Consider the following 24,572-nt stretch of genomic DNA (forward strand, 5'->3'; position numbering starts at 1 on the left):
ATTACATTCTTGTCAATTATGGTCATCTTACTATGTAATAGATCCTTAAAATTTACTTTTGTTGTTAAAAAAAATACTGCATATTTGTAGTAAAAAACTTTAAAGCATCATGAGAAGACACAGGTAGGTGGAGATCCTTGTCTGTGTGTCCTTAGTGATTATATCCCTCCTATGGTATTGGCTGCATGGCTGTCCCCAACCTTGCCTGTCCTGACCGAGTGTGGTAGTTCTGTAAAGTATAGCTGCCAGCAGCGCTCTGCAGGAACATAATTTGGCTTTTGAAGTAAGAAACTCTTTTTTTCCTTGTTTGAGATTTAAATTCCTCTTTCAGTAGGAGGTTGTGAGGGCCGCAGCTCATGGTGTGGGCACCTGGGAAGTAACCAATGCCACCCTCTGCAGGTACGTTCTCTACTCCCTGGACCTGTACAACGACAGTGCCCATTACGCACTCACCAGGTTCAACAAGCAGTTTCTCTACGATGAGATCGAGGCAGAGGTGAGGGCACAGCACCTTGATTCCTTTTTGTTTCCTTTATAATGAAATTTCCTTTTTCTCTTGAGTATTAAACTTTCTTTAAAATATGAGGCAGTTTAAACAGTGAAGTAAGCATTTTAGTGTGAGCTCTTCTGCCTGCCCCTTCCTCCTACCTCCACACAGGACCATGGTAGGATGTCCTCTTTCTCTGGATAATTCTTGCATCCACGTCTGTTTTCTATTGAACATGATTGTTACACTAAACTAATCCCTCTTTCATTCCTTTAGTCTCTTACTCTTGAGATTTTATAAATGGGACCTTGCTGTACTTCTTGGTACATGCTCTTTCATTTGCATCGGATTTCTTGTTAAGGAATAATTCCCACAAAAGGAATTATCAAATCAGTGTACACATAGAAGTTGAATCTTATTCTTTAGTTTAAGATGTAAGAGAACTTATCCTCGACAAATTGTTTCATGCATCTGGGTCTCTTCCACTCCTCATGAAGTCCTACGCAAGTGTTTCTGCAGGGAGAGGTCAGGGTCTCTGTGTGATGCAGGGTGGATGAAGGGCTCCCTCTGCAGGCCCTCCTGGGCCTGGGTCCACCTGTCTCTGAGCACATGTATCTTCTTCATGGATCCAGAAGGTGGTGCCAGCCCCATCTGGAAGCAAGGTTGCAGGTTTTTGGGGGTATCTTCTGGATAATCTCCTGCGCAGTATAGCCAGCCCTGCTCCAGGGGAAAAGTGGCAGGTGCTCTGGGACAGATGATGACTCCTGAAAAGCACAGCTGGTGACAGAAGCTGCTCCAGGTGGGGACACAGTGTATCCCCCCCAAGAGCATATGGTGAAGAGAGGCCTTTGTTTGCTTTTGCATTTAAGAAAATAGTGACATTTTGACCTCAGTAAGAACACTTCAGGCTGGGGTTGTGGCTCAGTGACAGACCACTTTGTCTAGCACGTGTGAGGCACTGGGTTCAATTCTCTGCACCACATTGAAAACTAAATAGATAAAATAAAGGTATTGTGTACATCTATAACTAAAAATATTTTTTAAAAAACCAGAATAGTTCTACCATAGTTTTTCTTTTAATTTGTTCTTTTTAATTATACAAGACAGTAGAATGTCTTTTGACACTATCGTACATACATGAAGCATAACTTCTCATTCTTGTAGTTGTACAGGACATGGGTTACAATCGTCATGTATTCATATGTGAACCAGTTCATTCTAAGTGCCTTTCTTATTCCCATGCCCCTTTCCTTCCCTTTATTCCCCTTTATCTAGTCCAAAGTACTTCTGATCTTCCCTATCCCTCACCAATCTTTTTGTGTGTTAGCATCCAAATATCAGAAAGAACATTCAGCCTGGTTTGGGGGGATTGGCTTATTTCATTTAGCATGATAGTTTCCAGTTCTATTCATTTACCTGCACCTAGATTGGTTCCACAGCTTGGCTATTGTGAATTGAGCTGCTATTACCACTGATGTGGCCATATCACTATATAATGCTCATTTTAAGTCCTTTGAGTATATAGAGAGGAGTGGAATAATTAATTGGCCAAATAGTGGTTCCATTCCAAGTTTTCTGAGGAATCTCCATACTGCTTTCCATAATGGTTGCACCAATTTGCAGTCCCACCAGCAATGTATGAGTGTATCTTTTTCTCCACATCTTCGCCAACATTTATTGTTGCTTGTATCCTTGATAATTGCCATTCTGACTGGAGTGAGATAAAATCTCAGTGTAGTTTTAATTTGCATTTCTCTATTTGGTAGGTATGTTGAGCTTGTTTTCATGTATTTGGTGACTGACTATATTTCAGTAAAGTGCCTGTTCAGTTCCTTTGCCCATTTATTGATTGGGCTGTTTTTTTTTTTTTTTTTTTTTTTTTTTTTTTTTTTTTGGTGTTAAGTTTTTTGAGTTATTATTCATCTTGGAGATTAATCCTGAATCTGAGGTTCAGGTGGCAAAGATTTCCTCCCATTCTGTAGGCTCTCTCTCCACATTCTTGATTGTTTCTTTGCTGTACAGAAGCTTGTTAGTTTGATACCATCTCATTTATTGATTCTTAATTTTACTTCTTGCATTTTAGTCTACTATAGTTTTCAATGACTAGATGTCACTTATTGTGACACCATAATCTCTTTAATGTGCTGATGTTGGATAGTAAGACTATTTCTTCTTTTTCTTTTCTAAAAGATCCTGAATTTGTTATCTTAAAAAAGGTTTTGTTTTTAACTTATATTATTTGATGTTGGTTTAGGGAATTGAAATCTAATGTGTGCTTTCTCTTACTCCAGGTGAATCTGTGTTTTGACCAATTTGTTTATAAGCTAGCAGACCAGATATTTGCATATTATAAGGTTATGGCAGGAAGGTGAGTATCTGATTTGTGATTGCAATACAAAATCTTGGTTAATTTGATCTGATGCTTCTGTTAACATTCAGTATATGAAAAATGTCCTGTGTTTCTTCTGTACCAGTTTGCTTCTCGATAAACGGTTACGATCTGAATGCAAGAACCAGGGAGCCACAATTCATCTCCCACCATCTAATCGCTACGAGACGCTGCTGAAGCAGAGGCACGTACAGGTGTGTAGGGCTCCTGTTGGGCCTCAATACGAGCCTGGAGCGTGCATCAGAAATATTGGATTTTCCTTATAGCTTGCAAGGTTTACTATGTTACGTGACTGTGTGAATTTCCTCATAAAGAGATAAAGTTTTTATTGTTGTTTTTGTTTCTTTGAAATGAGGGTCTTGCTATGTTGCCCAGGCTGCCCTCAATTACCTGGGCTCAAGTGATCCTCCTGCCTCAGCTTCCTAAGTAGCTGGGTCTGCAGGCATGCACTATCATAATGTGCTAAAAGAGAGTGTTAAATTTTTAAGCTGGCTACAATGGCACACACCTTTAATCCTAACTACTTGGGAGGCTGGGACAGGATTGCTAATATGGGCAATTTAGTGAGTCTGTTCTCAATAAAATTTAAAAAGGACTGGGGATGTAGCTCAGTGGTAGTGCACTTACCTAACATGTTTGAAGCCCTGAGTTTAATCCCCAGTACCACTAAAAAATAAAAATAAAAAAGTAGCTGGGCATAGTGGCAGATCCCTGTAATGCCAGCTACTTAGGAAACTAAGGCAGGAGGATTGCACGTTTGAGGCCAGCTCAGCAATTTAGTGAGACCATGTCTCAAATAAAAAGTGAAAAAGGCTGGTGATGAAGTAGAGTGTCCCTGGATTCAATCCAAAATATCACACACACACACACACACACACACACACACACAAATATATATATATTTTTCAGTCTGTCCTTCCCCAGGAGCTCAAAAGCCAAAGTATAAAAAGAATATAGGTGAAAAATCACTTGTTGGCTATGAGTTTCAGAAACACACTTTCTTGTGGCCACAACAAAGAAAGATAGACAGTGCTTGGTTTTAGTTGTATTTTTTGAAACAACATCTAGTGATATTGTACCATATAACAATGTTTTGGTGAACTTCAGACTTGCATATACCACTGTGGTCCCCTGAGATGATATCACCTGGACTGGGGAGATAGCTCAGTGGTAGAGAGCTTGCCTTGCATTTTGAGGATCTGGATTTGATTCCCAGCACCACACACACACATAGAGATTATATCATCCAGTGATGTTGCGATCATCTTAGATCATCTCAGTATACTCTGTGCTGTTTGCACAACAAAATCACCTAATGATATATTCTGTTGCTAAGTGATGTGGGATGTATATACATCACACAAAAAAAGTGGGAAAACAGTGGGGAAACCTCCACTTAATTATACTGTCTATGTACAGATAACCACTGTGTACATTTTGGATATTCTTACCAGAGCTTTTACTATCTTGTTATCTAGTTCTTAGGACCCTGAAATAGAGATGGAGGAATGTTATCTTACCTGCCATTTTAACACCTGTGGCGTCTTAGACATACCCAGGCCACTGTGGGGTGGGAGATGGATCCTGAACACCTTTATATGTGATGCTGTTATTGATAGACACAGATATTCCACGGTGCTGGTGAGGCTCAGGGTTTCTGCCCATGATTTAGGTTAAATTCAATGTTAAGGTGCTGCAAAAGCCTTCAAGGCTTTCCCTTGCAGGGAAAGCTCTAGGAAGGTAGAGTATTTTGTTATGATCCTTGTATATAAAATTTCATCTGAAACATTTAAATTTCTACTATATCCTCACAAAGACATTTATGTTTTTAAATAGATTTCTGAGGGACATTTTTGCATTGCCTGTTTGTTTGCTTTTTTGTTCTTGAGGTTTCCATGTTTACTCTTTTTTGGATGTCCCTCTCCTCCCTCCCTCTAGCTCCTTGGCAGGTCGGTGGACCTCAACCGCCTGATTACACAGCGTGTGTCAGCGGGCATGTATAAGTCTCTAGAGCTAGCGATCGGACGATTTGAAAGTGAAGACTTGACATCAATAGTTGTAAGTACTGGAATTAATTTTACTTCCATCTCTAGTAATAAACTGAATAAATGGTATTTCTTGTGTAGATAATAAAAGACAAGGACTCGTTGAGCCTGGTATCTCAAGGATCTATTAGCACCTACTCTTAGTAGTCACATTTCTAAATTGATTTCAAAGAAACCAATAATCTGGTATGATTTCATGGATATAAATGTATGTTAAAATCCATGCAACTCATTGTATACTAATCATATCTCAATAAAGCTATAAATAAACCTACATTATTAATCCTTGCCTTAAAAAAAAAAAGGACCAAGAATCTCAATCTTGAGATTATACCTAAGTATGGCAAAGGTTAACATATAACTTAATGATTTACATTATATAATTTTGTTAGTGTTACAAGGTTCTTCACCCCATGATTCAGGGAGCTTTGGGTACAGGGATTGATTAAAGAGTGTTATGGTTTGTACTGAAATGTCCCCCCAAGGCTCATGTATTAAAGTCTTGGTGCCAATGCAGCAGTGGTCAGAGGAGGGGTTTTGGAAAGTGCTTAGATCACGAGGGCTCTGACCTCAATAGTGGATTAAACCATTGATGGTTCAGAGCTGATTGGACTATTGGGAGGTGGTGGAAACTGTAGGACGTATGTCTAGTTGAAGGGAGTGGGCTCCTGGCTATCTCTTGTCCTGGTCCCTCTCTGTCTCTTTCTCTTTCTCTGCTTTTTGGCCACCACAAGGTGAGCAGCTTTGCTCCACCTGACCTTCCCTGACATGATATTCTGCCCATAGTACTGGACCCAAACGACCATGTACTAAGTCTTCTGAAATCGTGAGCCAAAATAAAATCCTTCCTTCTTTAAATTGATTTTCTCAGCAACAAAGAACAATGATTTCTTTCATAATGATTCCAGTCAGACTCCTATTCACTAGGCCTATGGCTTCCCCTTTATACAGATCAAAGAGAACCTTCTAACACTGTCTGTGGCAGCCTCAGGACAGTGCTGAGATCTCTAGGGGTCAAACCATTTGAAAACACTTTCATTGTGCTGCCCTGTACTTGGCCACATTGGATTTAGGGAGCCCAGTTTGGTTGACTTCTGTTCCCATTCTCATTGTGGCCTACAGAGAATAATTTCTACAGAGCTTTTCAAGGATAATTGAGGTGAGAGAAAATTTAATGGTGGTAAAACAGTCAGCCAAAACTCGAGAATCTAATAAGTCAAAACTCTCTTCTGAGACAAAGGTTTACATGGGAGATGCTGCAGGCAATACTATGCTGCCTGATAATGGATGATGAGGTAAAGAAAAGTGGAGATGCAGTTAGGGGAGGGAACATGAGAGAGATCTTAGGTAGCATGAATCATTTTTCTCTAGAGGCATAAATGTGAAGATTACTATTCTTGTATCTTTGTCTGTTTTGGGTTGCTATAGCAGAATACCTGAGATTGGATACTTTATAAGGAAGGAAGGTTTATTTATTAAAGAGAACTTATGAAGAGGACAGGTTTATTGTGACTCATGCTTTCAGAGTTTTCAGTTCATGATCAGCTGACTCCATTGCTTTTGGGCCTTTGACAGCTAGAAAACCGCAAGAGACTTGTGGTGGAGCAAAGCTGCCTATCTAGTGGCAACTGGGAAGCAAAAAGAGAAAGGAGGGGCCAGGTTCTCAATGTCTTCTTCAAGGGCACAGCCTAATGTTCATCCCTAGGCTCCACTTGTTTATTTTTATTTTTTTCTTTTCCTGCACTGGGGATTGAACCCAGGGCCTCATTCATGCTAGGCAAACCATAGAGGTACATCCCCAGCCCTATTTTAAAATTTTATTTTGAGACAGGATCTTTCTGTGTTGCCTGTGTTGGGCTCACACTGATCCTCCTGCCTCAGCCCTCTGAGTAGTGGGGATCATAGGCGTGCACCCCTGCACCCCATCAGGCCCAGCTTTTTAAAGGTTAATCTCCCTGGATGGTGACTGAGCCTTTAACATGTGGCCTTTGGGTGATATTTAAGAGCCAGAGCATAACAGGTACACACAGGAAAGCTCACGTGGCGGAGAGGAGGCAGGAGAGCAGGCCAAGGCCGCCGAGCTGGCTCCCGGACACCCTGCTCTTGTAGCATCTAGCAGGCCCCACAGAACCTAAGTTCTGAGAAGACTAGTCTAGACTCTCAAGGAAACGTTGCTGTCTTCATGTGGATGGAGCCCTCATCACCTCACGTGCCTCCCGAGGGCTCCCCACGTGGTACCCTTACACTGGAAGATAAGCCTCAACATGAGCTTTCTTGGGGATAAACCACATTTAAACAATAGTACCTGCAACCACGTCGGCCCCCAAAGCAAAGTGAGCGCCATTCACTTAACAGTCGAGCTGCAGAAGAGGGTCAGGGTCCAATCCCATTTGATGGGTTATAATAAAAGAAAGGATATAAACGCACAGTGGTATCTCTACAGACAGTGAAAGCCTTCAGAAAGGTCCCCCTGGAACCTGTGAAAGTGGTGGCTGCTGTGAAAGAACCGTATATGTCAGAATAGGTTAAAATCCAGAATTAGGGGGATTAGAGGAAAGGAGGTTTTGAAAAGTGATGGTGGACTCGTGAAAGAGTTCACAAGAAAATCACTGCAGAACTGAAGACTGCACCAGAAAGAACAAATGCATAATGACCTCAGAGGAATAACAAGAAGGAGAGAAAGAACATTTTTTTAAATTGGAAAGAAATTAGCTGGGCACAGTGGCACATGCCTATAATCTTAGCAGTGTGGGAGGCTGAGGCAGGAGGATCACAAGTTCAAAGCCAACCTGGGTAACTTGGTGAGACCCTGTCTCAAGATAAAAAACATAAAAAGGACTGGGGATGTAGCTCAGTGGTAGAGGGTCTCTGGATTCAATCCACGGTTCCAAATAATTAAAAAGGATGCTAATGTTATTAAGGACTCTGAAAATGGCTCCAACAACAAAAATATTGCAATAAAAGGATTAGACTTTAAAAGGGAAGAAAAAAAAAATCTTTTGTTTGAGAGGAAGGACTCAGGACCAGATTCAGTTGCCCTCAGACCTTTGTCAGTAGCCAAGGAAAGGAACTGTGAATTGAGGATTTTGGATCCAACCAAATTGATCTAAGAATAAAGGCCGAAGACAGATGGTAAAGAACATGCAAGAACTCCAGGGGAATTGTCCATAACTAGGGAGTGAGCCTCACTCAGAGGAATGAGAGAGGCCTCAGCCGGGGTGGCCCGTGGGTCTTGGTGATAGATGGAGATGGATCTTGGCATTTTTTCTTCTTCACACTAAGTCTTTGAAATCTATTGTGTTTCACACTCAGTGCATCTCACTTGGCAGGATTTTCTTTTCTTTTTTGTTTTTTTTTTTTTGGTACCTGGGATTGAACCCAGGAGTGCTTCACCACTGAACCACATCCCTAGCCCTTGTTTATATTTTATTAGCAGCTCTTGCTAAGTTGCTGAGGCTTTGAACTCAAGATTCTCCTGCCTCAGCCTCTCCAGTTGCTGGGATTACAGATGTGTGCCGCCATGACTGGCAAGAATTTGGCAAGTTTTATGAGCAATATAGTAATTTTATCTGATTGAATGGGGGATACCACTGGGGATACCCCCAGTGGATACTGGAACTCACAGATTGTAATCCCAGTGGCTCTGGAGGCTGAGGTAGGAGGATGGCAGATTTGAAGCCAGCCTTAGCAAATTAGTGAGACTTTAAGCGACCTAGTGAGATCCAGTCTCAAAATAAAAAGTGTCCCTGGGTTCAATCCCTGGTACCAAAAAAAAAAAAAAAAAAAAGAAAAGAAAAATCACGGATTATACAGGATTCTATATTTTATATGTACTGTGTTTCTCCCCATACCTACATACTCATAATAAAGTTTAATTTATAAATTGGGCATGGTAAGAGATTAATAACAATAACTAAAAATAAATTAGAACAAGTGTAACAGTATACAGTAATAGAAGTTATTCAAAACTTAATGCACTGGTGGCTACCTTGTTGTGAACTCTCGTTGTCTAGTCCCCACTGTGCGCTGGCCTACCAGGGACCTCATGGCCTGGGTGGGGACTGCAGGTGACAGTACTGATTCCCCCTTCCTGCGTGACCCAGTTCGGTCCTTACATCCCTGTCTCTGTGGCCCTGTAGGAACTGGATGGCCTTTTAGAAATCAACCGCATGACCCATAAGCTGCTGAGCAGGTACCTGACGCTGGACAGCTTTGATGCCATGTTCCGGGAAGCCAACCACAATGTGTCAGCGCCCTATGGAAGAATCACCCTCCATGTCTTCTGGGAGCTCAACTATGACTTCCTGCCCAACTACTGTTACAATGGTTCCACCAACCGGTGAGTGGCTGTGAGCTTCACAGGTGGGTCTGGATGCCCCCCGCCAAGCATTTGTGTGGAATGATCTTGGGGGAACTGCCTCCCCCACAGAATTTCACTGTGTCCTTGTCACTGTGTTCCCTCTTCCTTCTCTTTTCCAGAACATTTTGTCCCTCCTGTTTCTTCTATTTGTAAGGGTAGCCCTGGGCCAGCCTTGGGGCATGGCCCTGGCTTTACACATGAAGATTGGGTGATGGGACTGGACTAGAGAGGGGAGTTGTGGTTCCTATCTAGGGGCTTGCTCATGGCTTAGGACAGACTCACAACCACACAGGGAGCAGCTGCTGGGTGACAGCTACTCCCTAATATTCCAGGACATGCCGACACACACAGACACACGCAAATTTACACATGGGCCCATGTAGACAGAGACACACACACACACACACACACACACACACACACACACACGTGCACGCACACCAATGTTGAGTGTTGTACACCGGTGGTATTGACTACTGATAGCACACTGCTATATTGGATACATTTATTCTACATATATTCAGATATGGATCTAATTCATTCTGTGGTTTTTTATTTACTGGAATTTTCCTGTTTGATGATTGTAACAGTTAATTGGGAAGCAAATTTAATAGATGGGTAATAGAAAAATTCAGAATATAAATAACTACAATTAAATTTAGTTTTCTTTTTAATCTTTCTTGTATAGGTTTGTTCGAACAGTGTTACCATTTTCTCAGGAATTTCAAAGAGATAAACAGCCTAATGCACAACCCCAGTATTTGCATGGATCAAAGGTGGGTTCTTTTTTGTTTGTGAAGTTCATAATGAAGCATAATTTGAATTTGAATTTTTTTCTTCCTGCGTTTCTTTTCTCTTTCCTGTCTTTACCTACCTACCTATTTACGTTCCTTTCTTTCTTTCCTGGTTTTTGTTGTTATTGTTTATTTGTTTGTTTGAGACAGGGTCTCACTATGTTGCTTAGGCTGTCCTTAAACTCCTGGGCTCAAGTGATCCTCTTGCCTTAGCCTCCCAAGTAGCTGGGACTGCAAGGGTGTACCACCTTGCCCAGCTTGAAATTTCAGTTTAATTGCAATGATGTCAATGTAATATATACCATGTAGAGAATGTTGCTTTTCTTTCTATTCCATTAACATCTTCCTGAAAGCAATAGTAATTTAAAACAGAAGATAGTGGGGCTTGGTGGCATGTGCTTGGTGGCATGGGTTCTATCTATTCTATATATAACTACAAAATTTTTTAAAACAAGTGATTAGGCTGAAGTAGGAGAATCACTTCAACCCAGAGGTTCGAGGTCATCCTGGGAAACATAGGAAGTTACCATCTTTAAAAAAAAAAATTTTTTTATTTGAAATTAGTTGTTTATACTATTGGGACAACTTTGGGCATGAAATAGGAGTTGGAGTAAGTCCAGCTTCATTTGTGGCATTAAAATATGTGCTTATTGGGAGATTTAAAAGTTTAAAAATCCTTATACTAAGAAAGCATATATGGAGGGCTGGGGATGTGGCCCAGTGGAAAATGATTTGCCTAACATGTGCGACACCATGAGTTCAATCCCTGATACCACAAGAAAGAAACTAAAGCACATGGAAGAGTCTCAGGAGCATTGTTGAGGCAGAGCCAGGACTGCTGTTCAGGGGCAATGCCACCAAGGCACGGGCTGATGTGGGAAGGTGAGTGCAGAAGAGATCTGACTTCTACAAATAACAGAGTCAGCCCACAATGGTGAGCAGGCTGAAATAGCAGATGCTCACCTCTAAGGAGATACGACAGATGCCATGCAGGGGTGCCCAGAGGCCCAACAAGTGTGAGTAGTACTAAGGGCAGCACTCCTTGCCTATGTGTTCTCATCTGTGGGCTCAACTGACTATGGATCAAAAATATTTGGGAAAGCTGGGCATGGTGGCACAAGCCTGTAAATCCCGGCAGCTTGGGAGACTGAGGCAGGAGGATCAGAAGTTCAAAGTCAGCCTTAGCAACTTAGCAAGACTGTCTCAGAATTAAAAATAAAATAAAATAAAAATGGACTGGGGATGTGGCTCAGTGGTTAAGGGCCCCTGAATTCAATCCCTGGTTACCCCTCCTCCCCCACAAAAGAATTGCAAAATCCCAGGAATTCAGGAGTTGGAGGCCAGCCTTGGCAACCTAGCAAGACTATCTCAAAACAAAAACTAAAAATGGGGATGTAACTCAGAGGGTAGAGTACCCCTGAGTTCAAACGCTAGTACCAGGGAAAAAAATAGGGGAAGAAAGAAATTGTGTGTAATCTGAACATGTACAGACTTTTTCTTGTCATTATTACCTGAACAATAGGATATGATACTCTTTACTTAGCATTTACATTGTATTAGGTATTAAAAGTGATCTAGAGGCTGGGGCTTTGGCTCAGTGGCAGAGCATTTGCCTAGCATGTGTGAGGCACTGGGCTCAGTCCTTAGCACTGCATAAAAATAAAACAAATAAAATAAAGGCATCCACATACAACTACAAACTTTTTTTAAAAAAAGTAATCTAGAGATGATTTCAAGTATATGAGGATATGTTTAAGTCATCCAAATACTTCACTGTTTTATATAAAGGATGTGAACATCTGCAGATTTTGGTATCCACTGGGGGTCCTGGAACCAATTTTCCACAGTATCTTGGGATGACTGCCTTTATTGAGTATTTGTATGGTTTAAATGGTTTAAATAAGAAATAGATAAACAATCTGTAGGAAAAAAATAAAACAGATGAAATGAGCGAACACCCCCCTCCAAAGTAGATCTCCTGCCTTGTAATTGAAGAGAGATAATGACAGAAGTTAGGATTATTTTGCTTATCAGATGGGAAAGTTTAAAGTATCTAGCTGCTTCTGGGAAGAGTGACATTGTCTTGAGTGTTGCTGGCAGGACTGTCCCTGAACCCCATGCTTCCAGGGGCAGGCCGCCAACATTCATCAATACTTAAACGTTCTCACTTGCAGAAAGCCGAACACCTGAGGAAATAAAGAAACAGGTACACAGTGAAATCTCACAGGGTGGTCATTAGACGTTATCTATCCCATCTGCTGATTGCTGGGAGCTGGGTGTCTTGGGGTTGATGTGAGCAGCTGGTGCCTGGGTTTACAGGCTGTGTGTGCACAGGCTGGCCCACCATAATGCCTTGTGTCCTTTGAGGCCAGAGGACACTGCGCTGCCTGGCATCAGGGCTACACTCACAGCAGGCTGACCTGTGTGCCTTCTTCCTGCCCACAGTGGGATGTTCAAGACCTCTTACCAATCTGAGACTGGGGATGTGGGGAGCAGGATTGGAGGACCCTACAGCTCCCGTTGGGTAGGGCTTGGAGCTGTTCTAATGGGACAGATTGAACCCTGGGCTTCAGGCTTGCTGGGCAAGTGCTCTGCTACTGAGCTACATTCTTAATTATTTTACTTGTGCATGTTTAAGGGGTACAGTGATCATTTGGTAAATCTGTACAATGTGTAATTATTATGTAAAGGTAATCATTGTATTTCTATACCCTTCGATCTTTATTCATTGTGCATATATATTGAAATAATGCACCATACTTCATAAATGTCTAATTAATATGTGTTCATCAAAACAGTTTTTAAATGTTTAAGGGATGTGGTCTTTTCATCACAAATGAGGTGTCCCCAAGCAGAAGAGAAGGGTCCTCTTTTTAACATCTCTGTAGACAAGCACGTGAGAAAAAGGATATGAGACTCTTCTTCCAAAAATGGAGTCTAGGTGGTCTGAGGGATGCTGTAAAACTTGTGGCCTTGAAAAACTATCTTTTGTTTTTTTGGGGGGCAATAATTTGTTTTTCAGCAACTCCATGATGACAATTTTAAAAAATAATACAGTCAATCCAGCTGCTCTATCAGTGTGCTGGTTTTTGAATGTCCTGGGTTGTTACCTTCTGGAAACTCAAAATAAAGACTAGGGAGGGACCTTCCTCCTCCAGCCCAGAGTCCAGAGAGGACGGCTCTGGAAGCAAGGGAGTCGGGCCTCCGAGGAGAGGTGGCATCGGGCCAGGTGAATGGTTCTGATGCTCTGTCCCTGGAACGAGGCCTGTGGGAGCTGGTTTGGAGACCTCACTCTGTGTGTTCTTGCTGCCCAGGTGGACAGTCTGTACATCACAGTGGTGTTCAAGGCTCAGGTGACACAGGGTTTTCTTCAGGATTTCCCAGTAGGAACTCAGGGAGGCAGCATTGTGTCCACTCCTAGTAAGATAGGCGATGCCCGCCTCCACCCCATTGCCCCGGTGATGTCCCCACAAGGTACAGGCCTGGTAATGTCCCCACAGGGGTACAGCTTGTGCCCTTCTTGGGGGAAAGAAAGAATAGATGACTTGAATGTAATCGTTGTTTCTAATGTGAATACTATGACTGAACTTGAAACTCACTGCAGCTTACTCTCAGTTTGAGAAATTGTGTAATTTTTATTCTTGTAAATTCATATTCTTACAACCTAAAAACACATATACACACACACATTTTTTTTTTTTTTTTTTTTTTTTTTTAGTGGGGGAGAGGGTAAAATTGTTTGGACTTTCATACTAGTGACATCAATATTGACTGCTCAATCTTATACATATTAGGTGACACTTCTTTGAGGAACTTCCCCTCAAAAAAAGGCCAGATGCCAGAACAGTCTGATGTCAGAGCTGAATTGTTTTCAAAACGAGCGGCCTTTGTTCTCGCGATGCACTTTACTCTGCTGCTGTGTAATTTGTAGTGTTTATATCTGTGTGATCGTGGGATGTACAGAATCCAAGAATCAGACTGGTTCTTTTTCTCATGAATAATGAACCTAAGGCTGGTGTCTCTTGGAGATAAGATGGTCCTAGCCAAGTGGGCCATTTTTGAGAATGTTATTGGGGTTCTTGGTAACCTCACCATACATGGAATGTCTACTCTGCCCAAAACTTTTGAGCACATTGTCTTTCTTATAAGATAATATGATTGTCCCCAATTCAAAGGGGAAGAGACAGAGCTGGGGAGCCCATGTCTAGTGATACTGGAGCTGGCTCTGTTCTGAGCTGTGACATCCAAAGTGCTTCCCTCTTCAAGTCTAAGTATTTATTTTTAAATTCTGTTCCTCATATGTGTGAGGCAAGCGCTCTGCCACTGAGCCACAAAACCAGCCCCAGAGTCTAAGTATTTTAAATGTGGTGTTTGTAACTCTGCCCTCCCCTGAAGTTGAGCTTCCTCTTCCCTCTGAGGAGTTAAGTCAACTTTTGCTGTTTGTTACTCTGGTTGTTGGCTTTGGGATGTGTCCTTTTTGGGGTTGGCCTAGTCCACAGGGAAGCTGGACACTGGGCGGAGGCCGGAGACCAAGTGTTTGATTGATGTCTCTTCTAACCACCATAGGCCCCAGGCAGGGCAGCTCTGGGAATGAACGGTGTGACCTATAGCATGAGGTCATTAGTTTTCACTAATGATTTGCATGTGGTTTTGTTTTCTTCTTTTTCTCTCACCCCACCCCAAGCAGTAAAGCTGTTATCAAGTAAAAGTCTTCTACAGAATCCCAGCATTAGAGCAGAGTGGTGGAGCTTTGAGAGGCAGAGAGAGGGGGTTATTTGAACTCTTGATTTATACATGGCTCTTTTAAGTCTGATAGGGTTGTCAGGATTGGCATGGGACAGGCACATAGCAGCAGGGTCTCCATTCTTTGATGTGGTCCAACTTGGTCAGTGTGGTCTTTTATGATCAACTTAGACCCACCCAGACTTTCAGTAATTCAGCAACTTTACTTTTCAGTAATCAGCAACAATAGAGAAGAACTGAGTGATGCCATTAACCAGCAAGATGTAATTGACAAGCATTGAACAGTCCACCCCACGACAACAGAAAACACCCTTATTTTTTGGAGAGAGAGAGAGAGAGAGAGAGAATTTTAATATTTTTTTTTTTTTAGTTTTCGGCGGACACAACATCTTTGCTTGTATGTGGTGCTGAGGATCGAACCCCGGCCGCACGCATGCCAGGCGAGCGCGCTACCGCTTGAGCCACATCCCCAGCCCCCTTTTTTTTCCAAATGGTTGTGAAACACTGACCAAGACAGACCATTCCTGAGTCATAAATAGACTTGAACAAAATTAAAAGAATGGAAATCATACAGTGCACAGTGAACTCAAACCAGAAACAATAAAAAAAGAAAAATCTCCGAACATCTGGAAGTTAGTGTACTTCTAAATCATCCATGCCTCAATGAGGAAGTCTCATGGGAAATTATAAAAATACATTGAAACAAATGTAAGCATAACATCGGAATTTGTGGACTGCAGCTAAAGAAGTGCTGAGAGGAAATTTTATAGCACAAATGCTTGTCTTAGGGGGATCTTCCTGCTCTGTTCACCTGCATTGTCAGTGAGCTTAGAGGTCCCCTCCATGAAATGTTCTCATTGTCTTTCTCACCTTCCACACATACCCGCCGCGCGCATTGCTCTCCCCAGTTCCTGGCACCTTATGCCTCCCCTAAGAACTTGGCTCCACTGCTCCATCACGATCTGTCCTTGGGCTCTATTAGCAGGTTTGCTTTTCTTAACAGGCTGAAGACTCCACACCAGCAGGGGCAGTGCATTTTACAAGAAAAGTCACTGAATCCCATCTGCTCAGGGTTGTGTTGTGCTGAATGCAGCTTCCACATAGTGGATTTTCATCTGCATGTGCCTAGAGACCATATTGAAAACTCTGTCCCCTCTTCCCCAGGCTTTGAACCTTGCCTACTCCAGTATTTACGGCAGCTACCGGAACTTTGTGGGACCTCCGCACTTTCAAGTCATCTGCCGGCTGCTGGGCTACCAGGGCATTGCCGTGGTCATGGAAGAGCTGCTGAAGGTTGTCAAGAGCCTGGTGAGTTTCCTCCAGGAGTTTCCTTCTCAGGGCAGGAGTTTACAGGGGTAGAGCCAGCCTCTCTAGGTATCTGGACTGTGAATCTCTAACAGACAAATGATTCAGTTTAGCTTTGAACACTTTGATTCTTTGATTTCTTCCTCATCTTTCCTGGTTCAAAAAAATGGATCCAGTAGGTGCAATGGCACAAATATGTAGTCTCAGCTACTCTGGAGACTGAGGCAGAAGGATTGCTTGAGCCCTGGAGTCTGGGGCCAGCCTGGGCAACATAGTGGGAGCCTGTCTTTAAAAACAAAGAGAATAGATTCAAGTTATTTTTAATCCATCCATAGAAGGAATTTTTGATAACCCAAATATTGCCTACAGAAGTAGTCCCTCCCTCCCATGTAAAGGGCTAACACTGAGCCCAAGGCTCGAGGGAATACAGTGCTCTGGAGATGGAAGACGAAACAGAAGCCAGGAGGCCATGATAGACACTTCTGTGTTTCAGCTGGTGATTGTCTGGGAAGGGAGGGTAATGTCTGGGAATGTTCTGCAAAGACCCACGTCCATTCATGAAGCATGAGTTTCCATAAAACACAAATTTCAAACATTTGTGCTGCAGTCTGGCTGGGAAGAGCTGCTGAAGGTCATGAGCCATGGAACGAACTTTATTTTTAGAATACACACGCCACACCACACAGCTCCTCAGGAATTCCCTCATAGCCCAACTGCCACCACCAGCTTCCCACTTAACCCCCCCCCCCACACTCCTCCTGCTCTTGAGGCCAATAGCCTGGGTCGCATGGGCAGAGCCAAAAAAAGTCCCCCAATGAGCAGCTCCGTGGTCTGAAAGGGCGGGGAAACAGCCCAATGAGCATCACCGCAGAGGAGCCAATCAGCTGGCAGCTAGAAGTTTGCTGGGGCCGCTGTGAGCCAATCATCAGCTGGCAGCTGGAAGTTTGCTGGGGCCCCCTCGGCTGTGGCTCTCAACACATTTGTGTTGGGGAGAATAGAATAGAGCATGTTCTCTGTGGAGACAGTAAGTGATGGGCAGGGGCTGCAGCAAGAGGGGCTGCAGTAGAACCTGTGACCCAGCTGGCAGGCTGTGGTCACAGGTTCTACTGTGAAAAGGTTCCCAGTACCTCACAGCTTGATGGAGTTAATTTTTGAGGCAAGTGGTATATGTAAACATGAGAAATGGATTCGGACCCAGAGTTAGGCAAGTGCTCTACCACTGGACTACAGTCTTAGCCTTCTCTGTCATATCTCAGGGCCATTTTTGTCTTGGAAGAGAAGTTGTTTAGAGCACAAATTTCAGCTATGTAGACCCCTAGTGCAGGTTGCTGTTTGCATGGGCGATTCTGCAGTGGTGATCATTACTGTGCATTTTGCTAACACTCAATTTTCAGAACGTGCAACAGCCACAGCTTTTCAGGAGAGTGTAGGCCCGAGGCTGACACAGTTTGTATTTCTCCCAGCTGCAAGGCACAATCCTACAGTACGTGAAGACACTGATGGAGGTGATGCCCAAGATTTGCCGCCTACCCCGGCATGAATACGGCTCTCCAGGTGAGTGCAGGCACCTTGGGTGCTGGACGGAGGCACAACACCTCTTAGTGGTATGTGGGGCTCATTGCTAGTGTCTCTGGAAAAGAATGAAAGGTCAGCCCTTCAACCATAGTAAAGAAAATCAAGTTAAAAATGGTTGAGGGCTGGGGCTGTGGCTCAGTGGCAGAACACTTGCCTAGCATGTGTGAGGCACTGGGTTCAATCCTCAGCACCAAAAATAAATAAATAAATAAAATAAAGGCATTCTGTCCATCTACAACTCCACCCCCCCAACAAAACAAAACAAACAGGAGTCCCCTGTGCTTCTCCTTTCCTAGCAGAACAATTAAACTGTCTCCTTAAAAAAGAAAGAAAATGGTTGAGAAGGGCCAGGTTTGCCTTCCCCAGGTGGGAGGAGAAGGTGAGGATGCCCAAACCAGAGCTGACTGTTCAGAGTAGAAGAAACAAATGCATTTCATAGCCAGGAAGCAGGTAAGTGTATGGGACGTTGTGTTGGTGTCACTATTTGCTCTGAGGAAGCTGAGATGGGGTGAGGCACTGAGAGGGATTCTGAGCACTAAGTTCCCTCAGACCCCTGTACTCTTAAAATCACCAAGGAAGACCCCTGCACCCTCAAAATATCACCAAGGAAAACAGGTCGTATTGTTGTCCTCTTGGGCTTTCAGCAGGCCTAAGCCTTAAAGGCAGCCCCATGGAGCAGGGTACCGGTCTTGCCCCTTCCCCCACTTTTCTTCCTCTTCCCCTCACAGTCTGTCTGTCTGGAGGACTGCCCTGGGCTCCAGCCTGTCCTGCTTACAGGCAGAGGTGCTCTTCAGGGACAGCCCACGTGTCTCACTGCAGGCTGTTCTTGGGCCACCCAAGTCAATAGCTGTGATGATCTCAGAAAGTGGCACTGCATGGCACTGCTGGGCTGCAGGGACCTTTGCCAAGTGAAACTGCCTAGCCTCTCTTGCCTGATGGTTTTCTCTTGAAAGCTAGACAGTTGAACCCTAGCCTTGTCTTATTAAGTGATTTGAACCCATGTGTGGTGACATCTGAGAGACTGTCCTAATGGGCAGACTGTTGATGTGGCCAACCTCCTGGACACTGCCCTGTACCAGCCCAGGGCTCTTATCAATGTTTGAGGGGAACACTCCGCCACCGTGTAGGAAGATAGTATCAGTGTAGCCCTTGCTTAGAAGAATGCAGTTCATTTCACTGTCAAAAAGTAGATGGAAGGCAGGGGATATAGCTCAGATGGTAGAGAAGAAGTGTCTCAAATGCACAAGGCCCTGGGTTCAATCCCCAGCACCAAAATAAATAAATAATGATAATCAAAAGTAGATGGATAGGGCTGGGGATATAGCTTAGTGGTAGAGCACTTGCCTAGCATGTGTGAGGCATTGGGTCTGATTCTCAGCACTGGATATAAATATAAAATAATTTTAAAAAGTGGATGGATAATGTTGGGATGATAAAATGAATGCTTGTATTTAAGCTAGAGATGGGAATTTTTAACATCTGAAGAGGAAGCCATTAGTGCATCTCAGTGCAGGACAAGTCATTTGCAGGTTGCCTCAAGTGTGCTTGCTGAGGATGAGGATGACCCAGATGAACAACACCTGAGAGGGTCTTCATGCCAGTGAGCATCACTAGATGGTGGTGCTGAGACCTGGGAGAGGACAAAGTGGCAGGAGCATGGGGTATGGCTGTGTTTCAGGCAGGAAGGTGCTGAGTACAGGTGCTAGGCATGACTTGTGGGATGAGGGGTTTTATTAAAATCCACTGAGTCTCTGGCTTTGTGTCTCAGGCTAGTTTGGCTCCTGTGGGTCTTTTACATTGTGTACTTTTTGGAGTCAGTGTGTTGATTTTTGCCTGGCTTAGCACTGAGTGTACAGATCCAGTTAGGGAGAGTTTGCTCTGGACCTTGGGGAGAAAGCATGTAGCCTTCTCACTGAGTGATGTCAGCTGCAGGACACCTAATCAGATTGGTACACTCCCTTCTGAATTTGTCAAATACCTCGTCTGATTCTGCTGGAAATGGCAATGTGGTCTCCTTTATTCTTAATGATGTACACTTCCTGCTATCAGAGCCTTCTCTGAAGATACGGGGTTGACTGAGAAAGAAGAGGCAGTCTATGGAGAGTGTGCCTGGGGGCAAACGTACCTCTGTTGAAGGGAAGATGTTAGGGGTGTGATAGTGTGGCGGTCCTCATCACCAGCACAGTGGCAGTGTCAAATTGGCAAGTGCTTCCTGATGTGGTCCCACGATGCTAGGCTCTGCCCTCCAGCCTTCCAAGCCAGCCCTCACTTCTTCCCACACAGGCATCCTGGAGTTCTTCCACCACCAGCTGAAGGACATCGTGGAGTATGCAGAGCTGAAGACAGTGTGTTTCCAGAACCTGCGGGAGGTGGGGAATGCTGTCCTCTTCTGCTTGCTCATCGAGCAGAGCCTGGTGAGTGCATAGCCCCACTACTGAGGTACCAGGGCTGTTGCCTGCTGGTGATAGAGGAAAGCTTTTTTGTTATGTGCTGGGGATGAAACCCAGGGCCTTGCACATGCTACCACTGAACTACATTCCCAACCTTATTAGGAGGTTTTTGGTGGAAAATTAGGGTTGCAGTGTTATAAAGTACCATTCATATTTCATGTTTTTTTTTTTAACTTTAAATTTGTTCCCTACAGTTGAAAAATAAAAAGGTAGCTCACTGTCTCAAGAATGTTTTTCTATGTGAACATTATAAAAATGTTTTATGTGAAATGTGCACCAGGCATGGTGGCCCATGCATTTAATCTCAGCAACTCTAGAGGCTGAGGCAGGAGGATCACAAATTTGAGGCCAGCCTCAGCAGCTCAGTGAGGCTTTGTCTCAAAATTTAGAAAGGGCTAGGAATGTAGCTCAAAATAAAGTGTTCCTGTGTTCAATCTGGTACCAAAATAAAAAAAAAAAAGTGTGTGTGTGTGTGTGTGTACAAATATATGTACATGAAACACATGATGTACCTATAGGACCTAAAGCCATATTGCCCAGGAGAGCTCTTTGCAAAGTTCCGTCTGAGGCTGTTGAGTAAGTGAAGTGGTTCAGCGTGACTGAGGAACTGATTTTAAATTTTTTCAAATTTTAATTAATTTAAACTTAAATTAAATTAAACCTGTGCCTCATAGCTAACTTTGGACATCACAAGCATAAGACAACAGTTTAACAGGAGAAAACGTGGGAGTCCATTACCACCTGAGAAATGGCACAGCGGGGCACCTCGCTTTCTTGGCTGATTGCTTCCTTATGGCCTCTTTCACCTGCTCTTCTCTCCCCTGTGCATCAGCCAGCTCAGTTTTTGGCCTGAATTGGAAAGCCTAGTGTCAGATGAATCTCACTGGTTCTGTTCTGCCTTTCTCTCACTGTGAAGGAGGTGGACCTTCGATTATTCATTGGCTCTTTTTTTTTTTTTCTTGTTTGTTTTCTGTTAAATGTCACATCTAGTTCTTTTGCCTTTTATTTTTTAAAGAGAGAGAATTTTTTTTAATATTTATTTTTTAGTTTTCAGTGGACACAACATCTTTATTTTATGTGGTGCTGAGGATCAAACCCAGCGCCCCGCGCATGCCAGGCGAGTGCATTACCGCTTGAGCCACATCCCCACCCCTCTTTTGCCTTTTCTGTGGCTTGTTTCTAGAAGTTCTTTAGGTTTCCTTTATATATTACACACATTGCAAATACTTCTCCCTGTTTGTGGCTCATCTTTTTACTCTGATAGTGGTGACTTTTTATTTTCTCTTTGAATGCAGTCTCTTTTTAGTTTTATTTTCCATGATGCTGGGGATTGAACCCAGGCCTTGCAACATGTTGTAACCCCCTGTAGGGGCTGACCTGCTGGCTAACTGCCTCACACCAGCAAAGGTGTGCACACATCTGATGTGTCAGGGTCTGTGCGCATAACTGGGAGTTGACAGCATCCAAGAGTCCTGCGTCTCTTAACTTCTCCCCTTTTCCTGCACTTCTAGAAAGACCCTTCCCACATGGTGGTAAAGGGGGACTGCAGCAGCCCCAGGCCCTCATTGTCCTTGCTATCTGTGGGCTCAATGGGACCCTGAATAAGCAGTCCTCCACAGGTCGCCCTGCCCACAGTGGGACATTGCCATTATCCCAGATAGTTCTGTTGACAGGCCACTTTAGAGATTATTTTATACTGGATAGCTAGGATATACCTTATTTTCAGCACCAGATTTCCCTGTTTTTGTTGTGAGAGACACTTCCTGATGTGGTCTTCCCCTTCTCTGTACCAGTCTTTAGAAGAAGTATGTGACCTGTTGCATGCAGCTCCTTTTCAGAACATCTTGCCGCGGGTCCACGTGAAAGGTGAGCCTGTGTGTCCCCAACCCAGAGATCAGGTTGCCCTCTGCAGAGTCATGCTCACTTGGACGGCCAAGAGCCCATTTTGGTGCCTGTTTAGTCATAACCAGGGGGTGTAACCTACTTAAATTAATATTAAATAACTAAAGTATTTATGGCTGAAATATGTCTTGGATTTGTTTCAAAATAGCATGGGAGCAGGGGAGTGGGGCACATATAAGAGAAGAGTCACTGTGAGTTAATAGCTGTCTCAAGAAGATGGATAAAGAGCTCATGGTACTCTTTTCTGCTTTAACTCACATGGAATGTTTGACAAATTTTTACAAATGACTGTTGAACAAAATTAATTGTCTGGTTTTTCTAAAAAAAAATTTTTTTAGTTGTAGATGTATCTTTATTTTTCTTTATTTATTTCTATGCTGTGCTGAGAATCAAACCCAGTGCCTCACACATGCTAGGCCAGTGCTCTACCACTGAGCCACAACCCCAGCCCCACTTGTCTGTTATTTTGTTAACTTGTTTGTTATTTTGGCTCTTCAGTTCATTGCATGAAAGAGTTTTACTAGTTCAAGTTTAAAGCAGACCCCAAATTTATATTATATAAGTAAATATGTCAGTTTGAATTAAAGTATCAAATGAGCTAGTTTTGTATGACATTTTTTCTCCAAGGAGTATCTAAATCCACAATGTCAACTCTTTCTTTTCTAATTGTTGCCTCCTGTAGAGGGGGAGAGACTTGATGCCAAAATGAAAAGATTGGAATCCAAGTATGCCCCACTGCATCTTGTCCCTCTGATCGAAAGGCTGGGGACCCCACAGGTAAAGTGTGCTGTGGCTCTGTGAATTGCAACTAGGTATCCACATCAGGTCAGGCAGCAGGGTGGGAAGGTATAGTGAAGTCACACAGGGCACTTGGCTCCTCAGACCTCATGTTTCCAGGGGACATTACAGGATGTTGTGAAGTTTAAATGAGCAAGTACATGGAAAGGGCTTAGCATCTGAGGCATACAGATTAAATGTCACTTGTTGCCATTATTCATCCCTTCACAGAGGAAGCTTTTTCATAGGGTTTCTTCTTAAAACAGAAGGAACTGGGACAAAAGGCAAGGTGTCATGGCAGATTTCTGCAGTCCCGTGTCACCTTACTCTAGATCCAGATTACTCAACCTTGGCACTGCTGCCATTTTGAACCAGGTGATTCTTTGTGTTGGGGCTGACCTGTGAATTGTAAGATGTTTAGCAGCATCTCTAGTCTCTCTATTCAGTAGGTGTCAGTAGACCCACCCCCACATTGTGACAACCGTAACTATCTCTCCAGACATTGCCAAACATGTCCTGGAAGCAAAGTCACTTCTAGGTTAGGAACAGCTGTATTCCATTTCCCTTGACTGTGAACGTATTTAACCTTGTAAGACATACTAGTAATTGCCAACATACACATATTTTGTTAATCCTTGCCTCCAAAGATCCTCTTCTGCCAGCTGAGTGTTTTCCATTAAGTCATCAACAGCACAGGAGTAGTTTGGTCTCAACACGGCAGCCTCAGCCTTGTGCTGTGGCCCATAACATCCCACAACTTGTGCTTTCTGCAGCAAATTGCAATCGCAAGAGAAGGGGACTTGCTGACTAAGGAGCGTCTCTGCTGTGGCCTGTCTATGTTTGAAGTCATCCTGACGCGGATCCGGACCTTTTTGGATGACCCTATCTGGCGTGGGCCTCTACCCAGCAACGGGGTCATGCATGTGGATGAGTGTGTGGAGTTCCACAGGCTGTGGAGTGCCATGCAGTTTGTCTACTGCATTCCTGTGGGGACACACGAGTTTACAGTGGAGTAAGTGCATGCTCACTGTGATGCTTTGGAACAGGACAAAATTCCAGTGGAGGTGGAAGAGCTGGTGGAGGAGGTGGCAGCATCAGTGTGAGGCCAACACAGCTGATAAGTTCTTCTGGAAAGGGACCAGACACTGAACTGCTTTAAAGGGTGGTTTCATACTTGATGCCAAAGAGAAGACTCAGGATTAGTGTCCATAGTCTCTGAACCCATAGCAACTGAATGCAAATTGGGCGTGCCATGTTCTGGGTGGGATGTCCATAAGGTCATTCTTCACAGAAGATCTGTGATCTTAAAAAAGGGTTAGGAAACTGTATGCCAGAGAAACCCAAAAAAGAAATTTACCCCAAACAAGAATATCATCTGTTGCTCAGCATTCTCCTCGCTGCACAGGTGACTGGATGAAGATAGTAATGCCTACAGCTTGGCTGGTGGCCCCTGGAGACAGACTCATAAAGGACTTGCTCATTGTTTATTCATCTCCCATTCTGTTCATTGCTTTTTGACTGCAGGCAGTGTTTTGGTGATGGGCTCCACTGGGCTGGTTGCATGATCATCGTGCTTCTTGGGCAGCAGCGACGCTTTGCTGTGCTGGATTTCTGCTACCATCTACTCAAAGTCCAGAAACATGATGGCAAAGATGAGATTATAAAAAATGTGGTATGTGGACAAGGCTCTTCCACCATATGTGTCTCTATTTATTAAAAGTTGTTTGGGGGAAAATGTTTCTTTC

The 24,572-nt window shown here is 43.5% G+C and overlaps 1 protein-coding gene across 3 annotated transcripts in view; it reads left to right on the forward strand.

Annotated features, from left to right (window-relative positions):
- The window catches only part of Cyfip1 (cytoplasmic FMR1 interacting protein 1), an 89,179-nt gene that overhangs the window by 61,714 nt on the left and 2,893 nt on the right, over positions 1–24,572 (forward strand). For all 3 annotated transcript variants that reach the window (XM_026400482.2, XM_026400480.2, XM_026400479.2), the window contains exons 18-30: positions 400–496; positions 2,779–2,855; positions 2,962–3,070; positions 4,815–4,934; positions 9,061–9,260; positions 9,970–10,057; positions 15,983–16,126; positions 17,587–17,677; positions 19,982–20,112; positions 21,942–22,014; positions 22,733–22,827; positions 23,601–23,839; positions 24,352–24,499. In XM_026400482.2, coding sequence (XP_026256267.2) covers positions 400–496; positions 2,779–2,855; positions 2,962–3,070; positions 4,815–4,934; positions 9,061–9,260; positions 9,970–10,057; positions 15,983–16,126; positions 17,587–17,677; positions 19,982–20,112; positions 21,942–22,014; positions 22,733–22,827; positions 23,601–23,839; positions 24,352–24,499 — 1,612 coding nt within the window. The remainder of the gene's footprint in view (positions 1–399; positions 497–2,778; positions 2,856–2,961; positions 3,071–4,814; positions 4,935–9,060; positions 9,261–9,969; positions 10,058–15,982; positions 16,127–17,586; positions 17,678–19,981; positions 20,113–21,941; positions 22,015–22,732; positions 22,828–23,600; positions 23,840–24,351; positions 24,500–24,572) is intronic.

This window comes from Urocitellus parryii, chromosome 6 (genome assembly GCF_045843805.1).
Source record: "Urocitellus parryii isolate mUroPar1 chromosome 6, mUroPar1.hap1, whole genome shotgun sequence".
Lineage (NCBI taxonomy): Eukaryota > Metazoa > Chordata > Mammalia > Rodentia > Sciuridae > Urocitellus > Urocitellus parryii.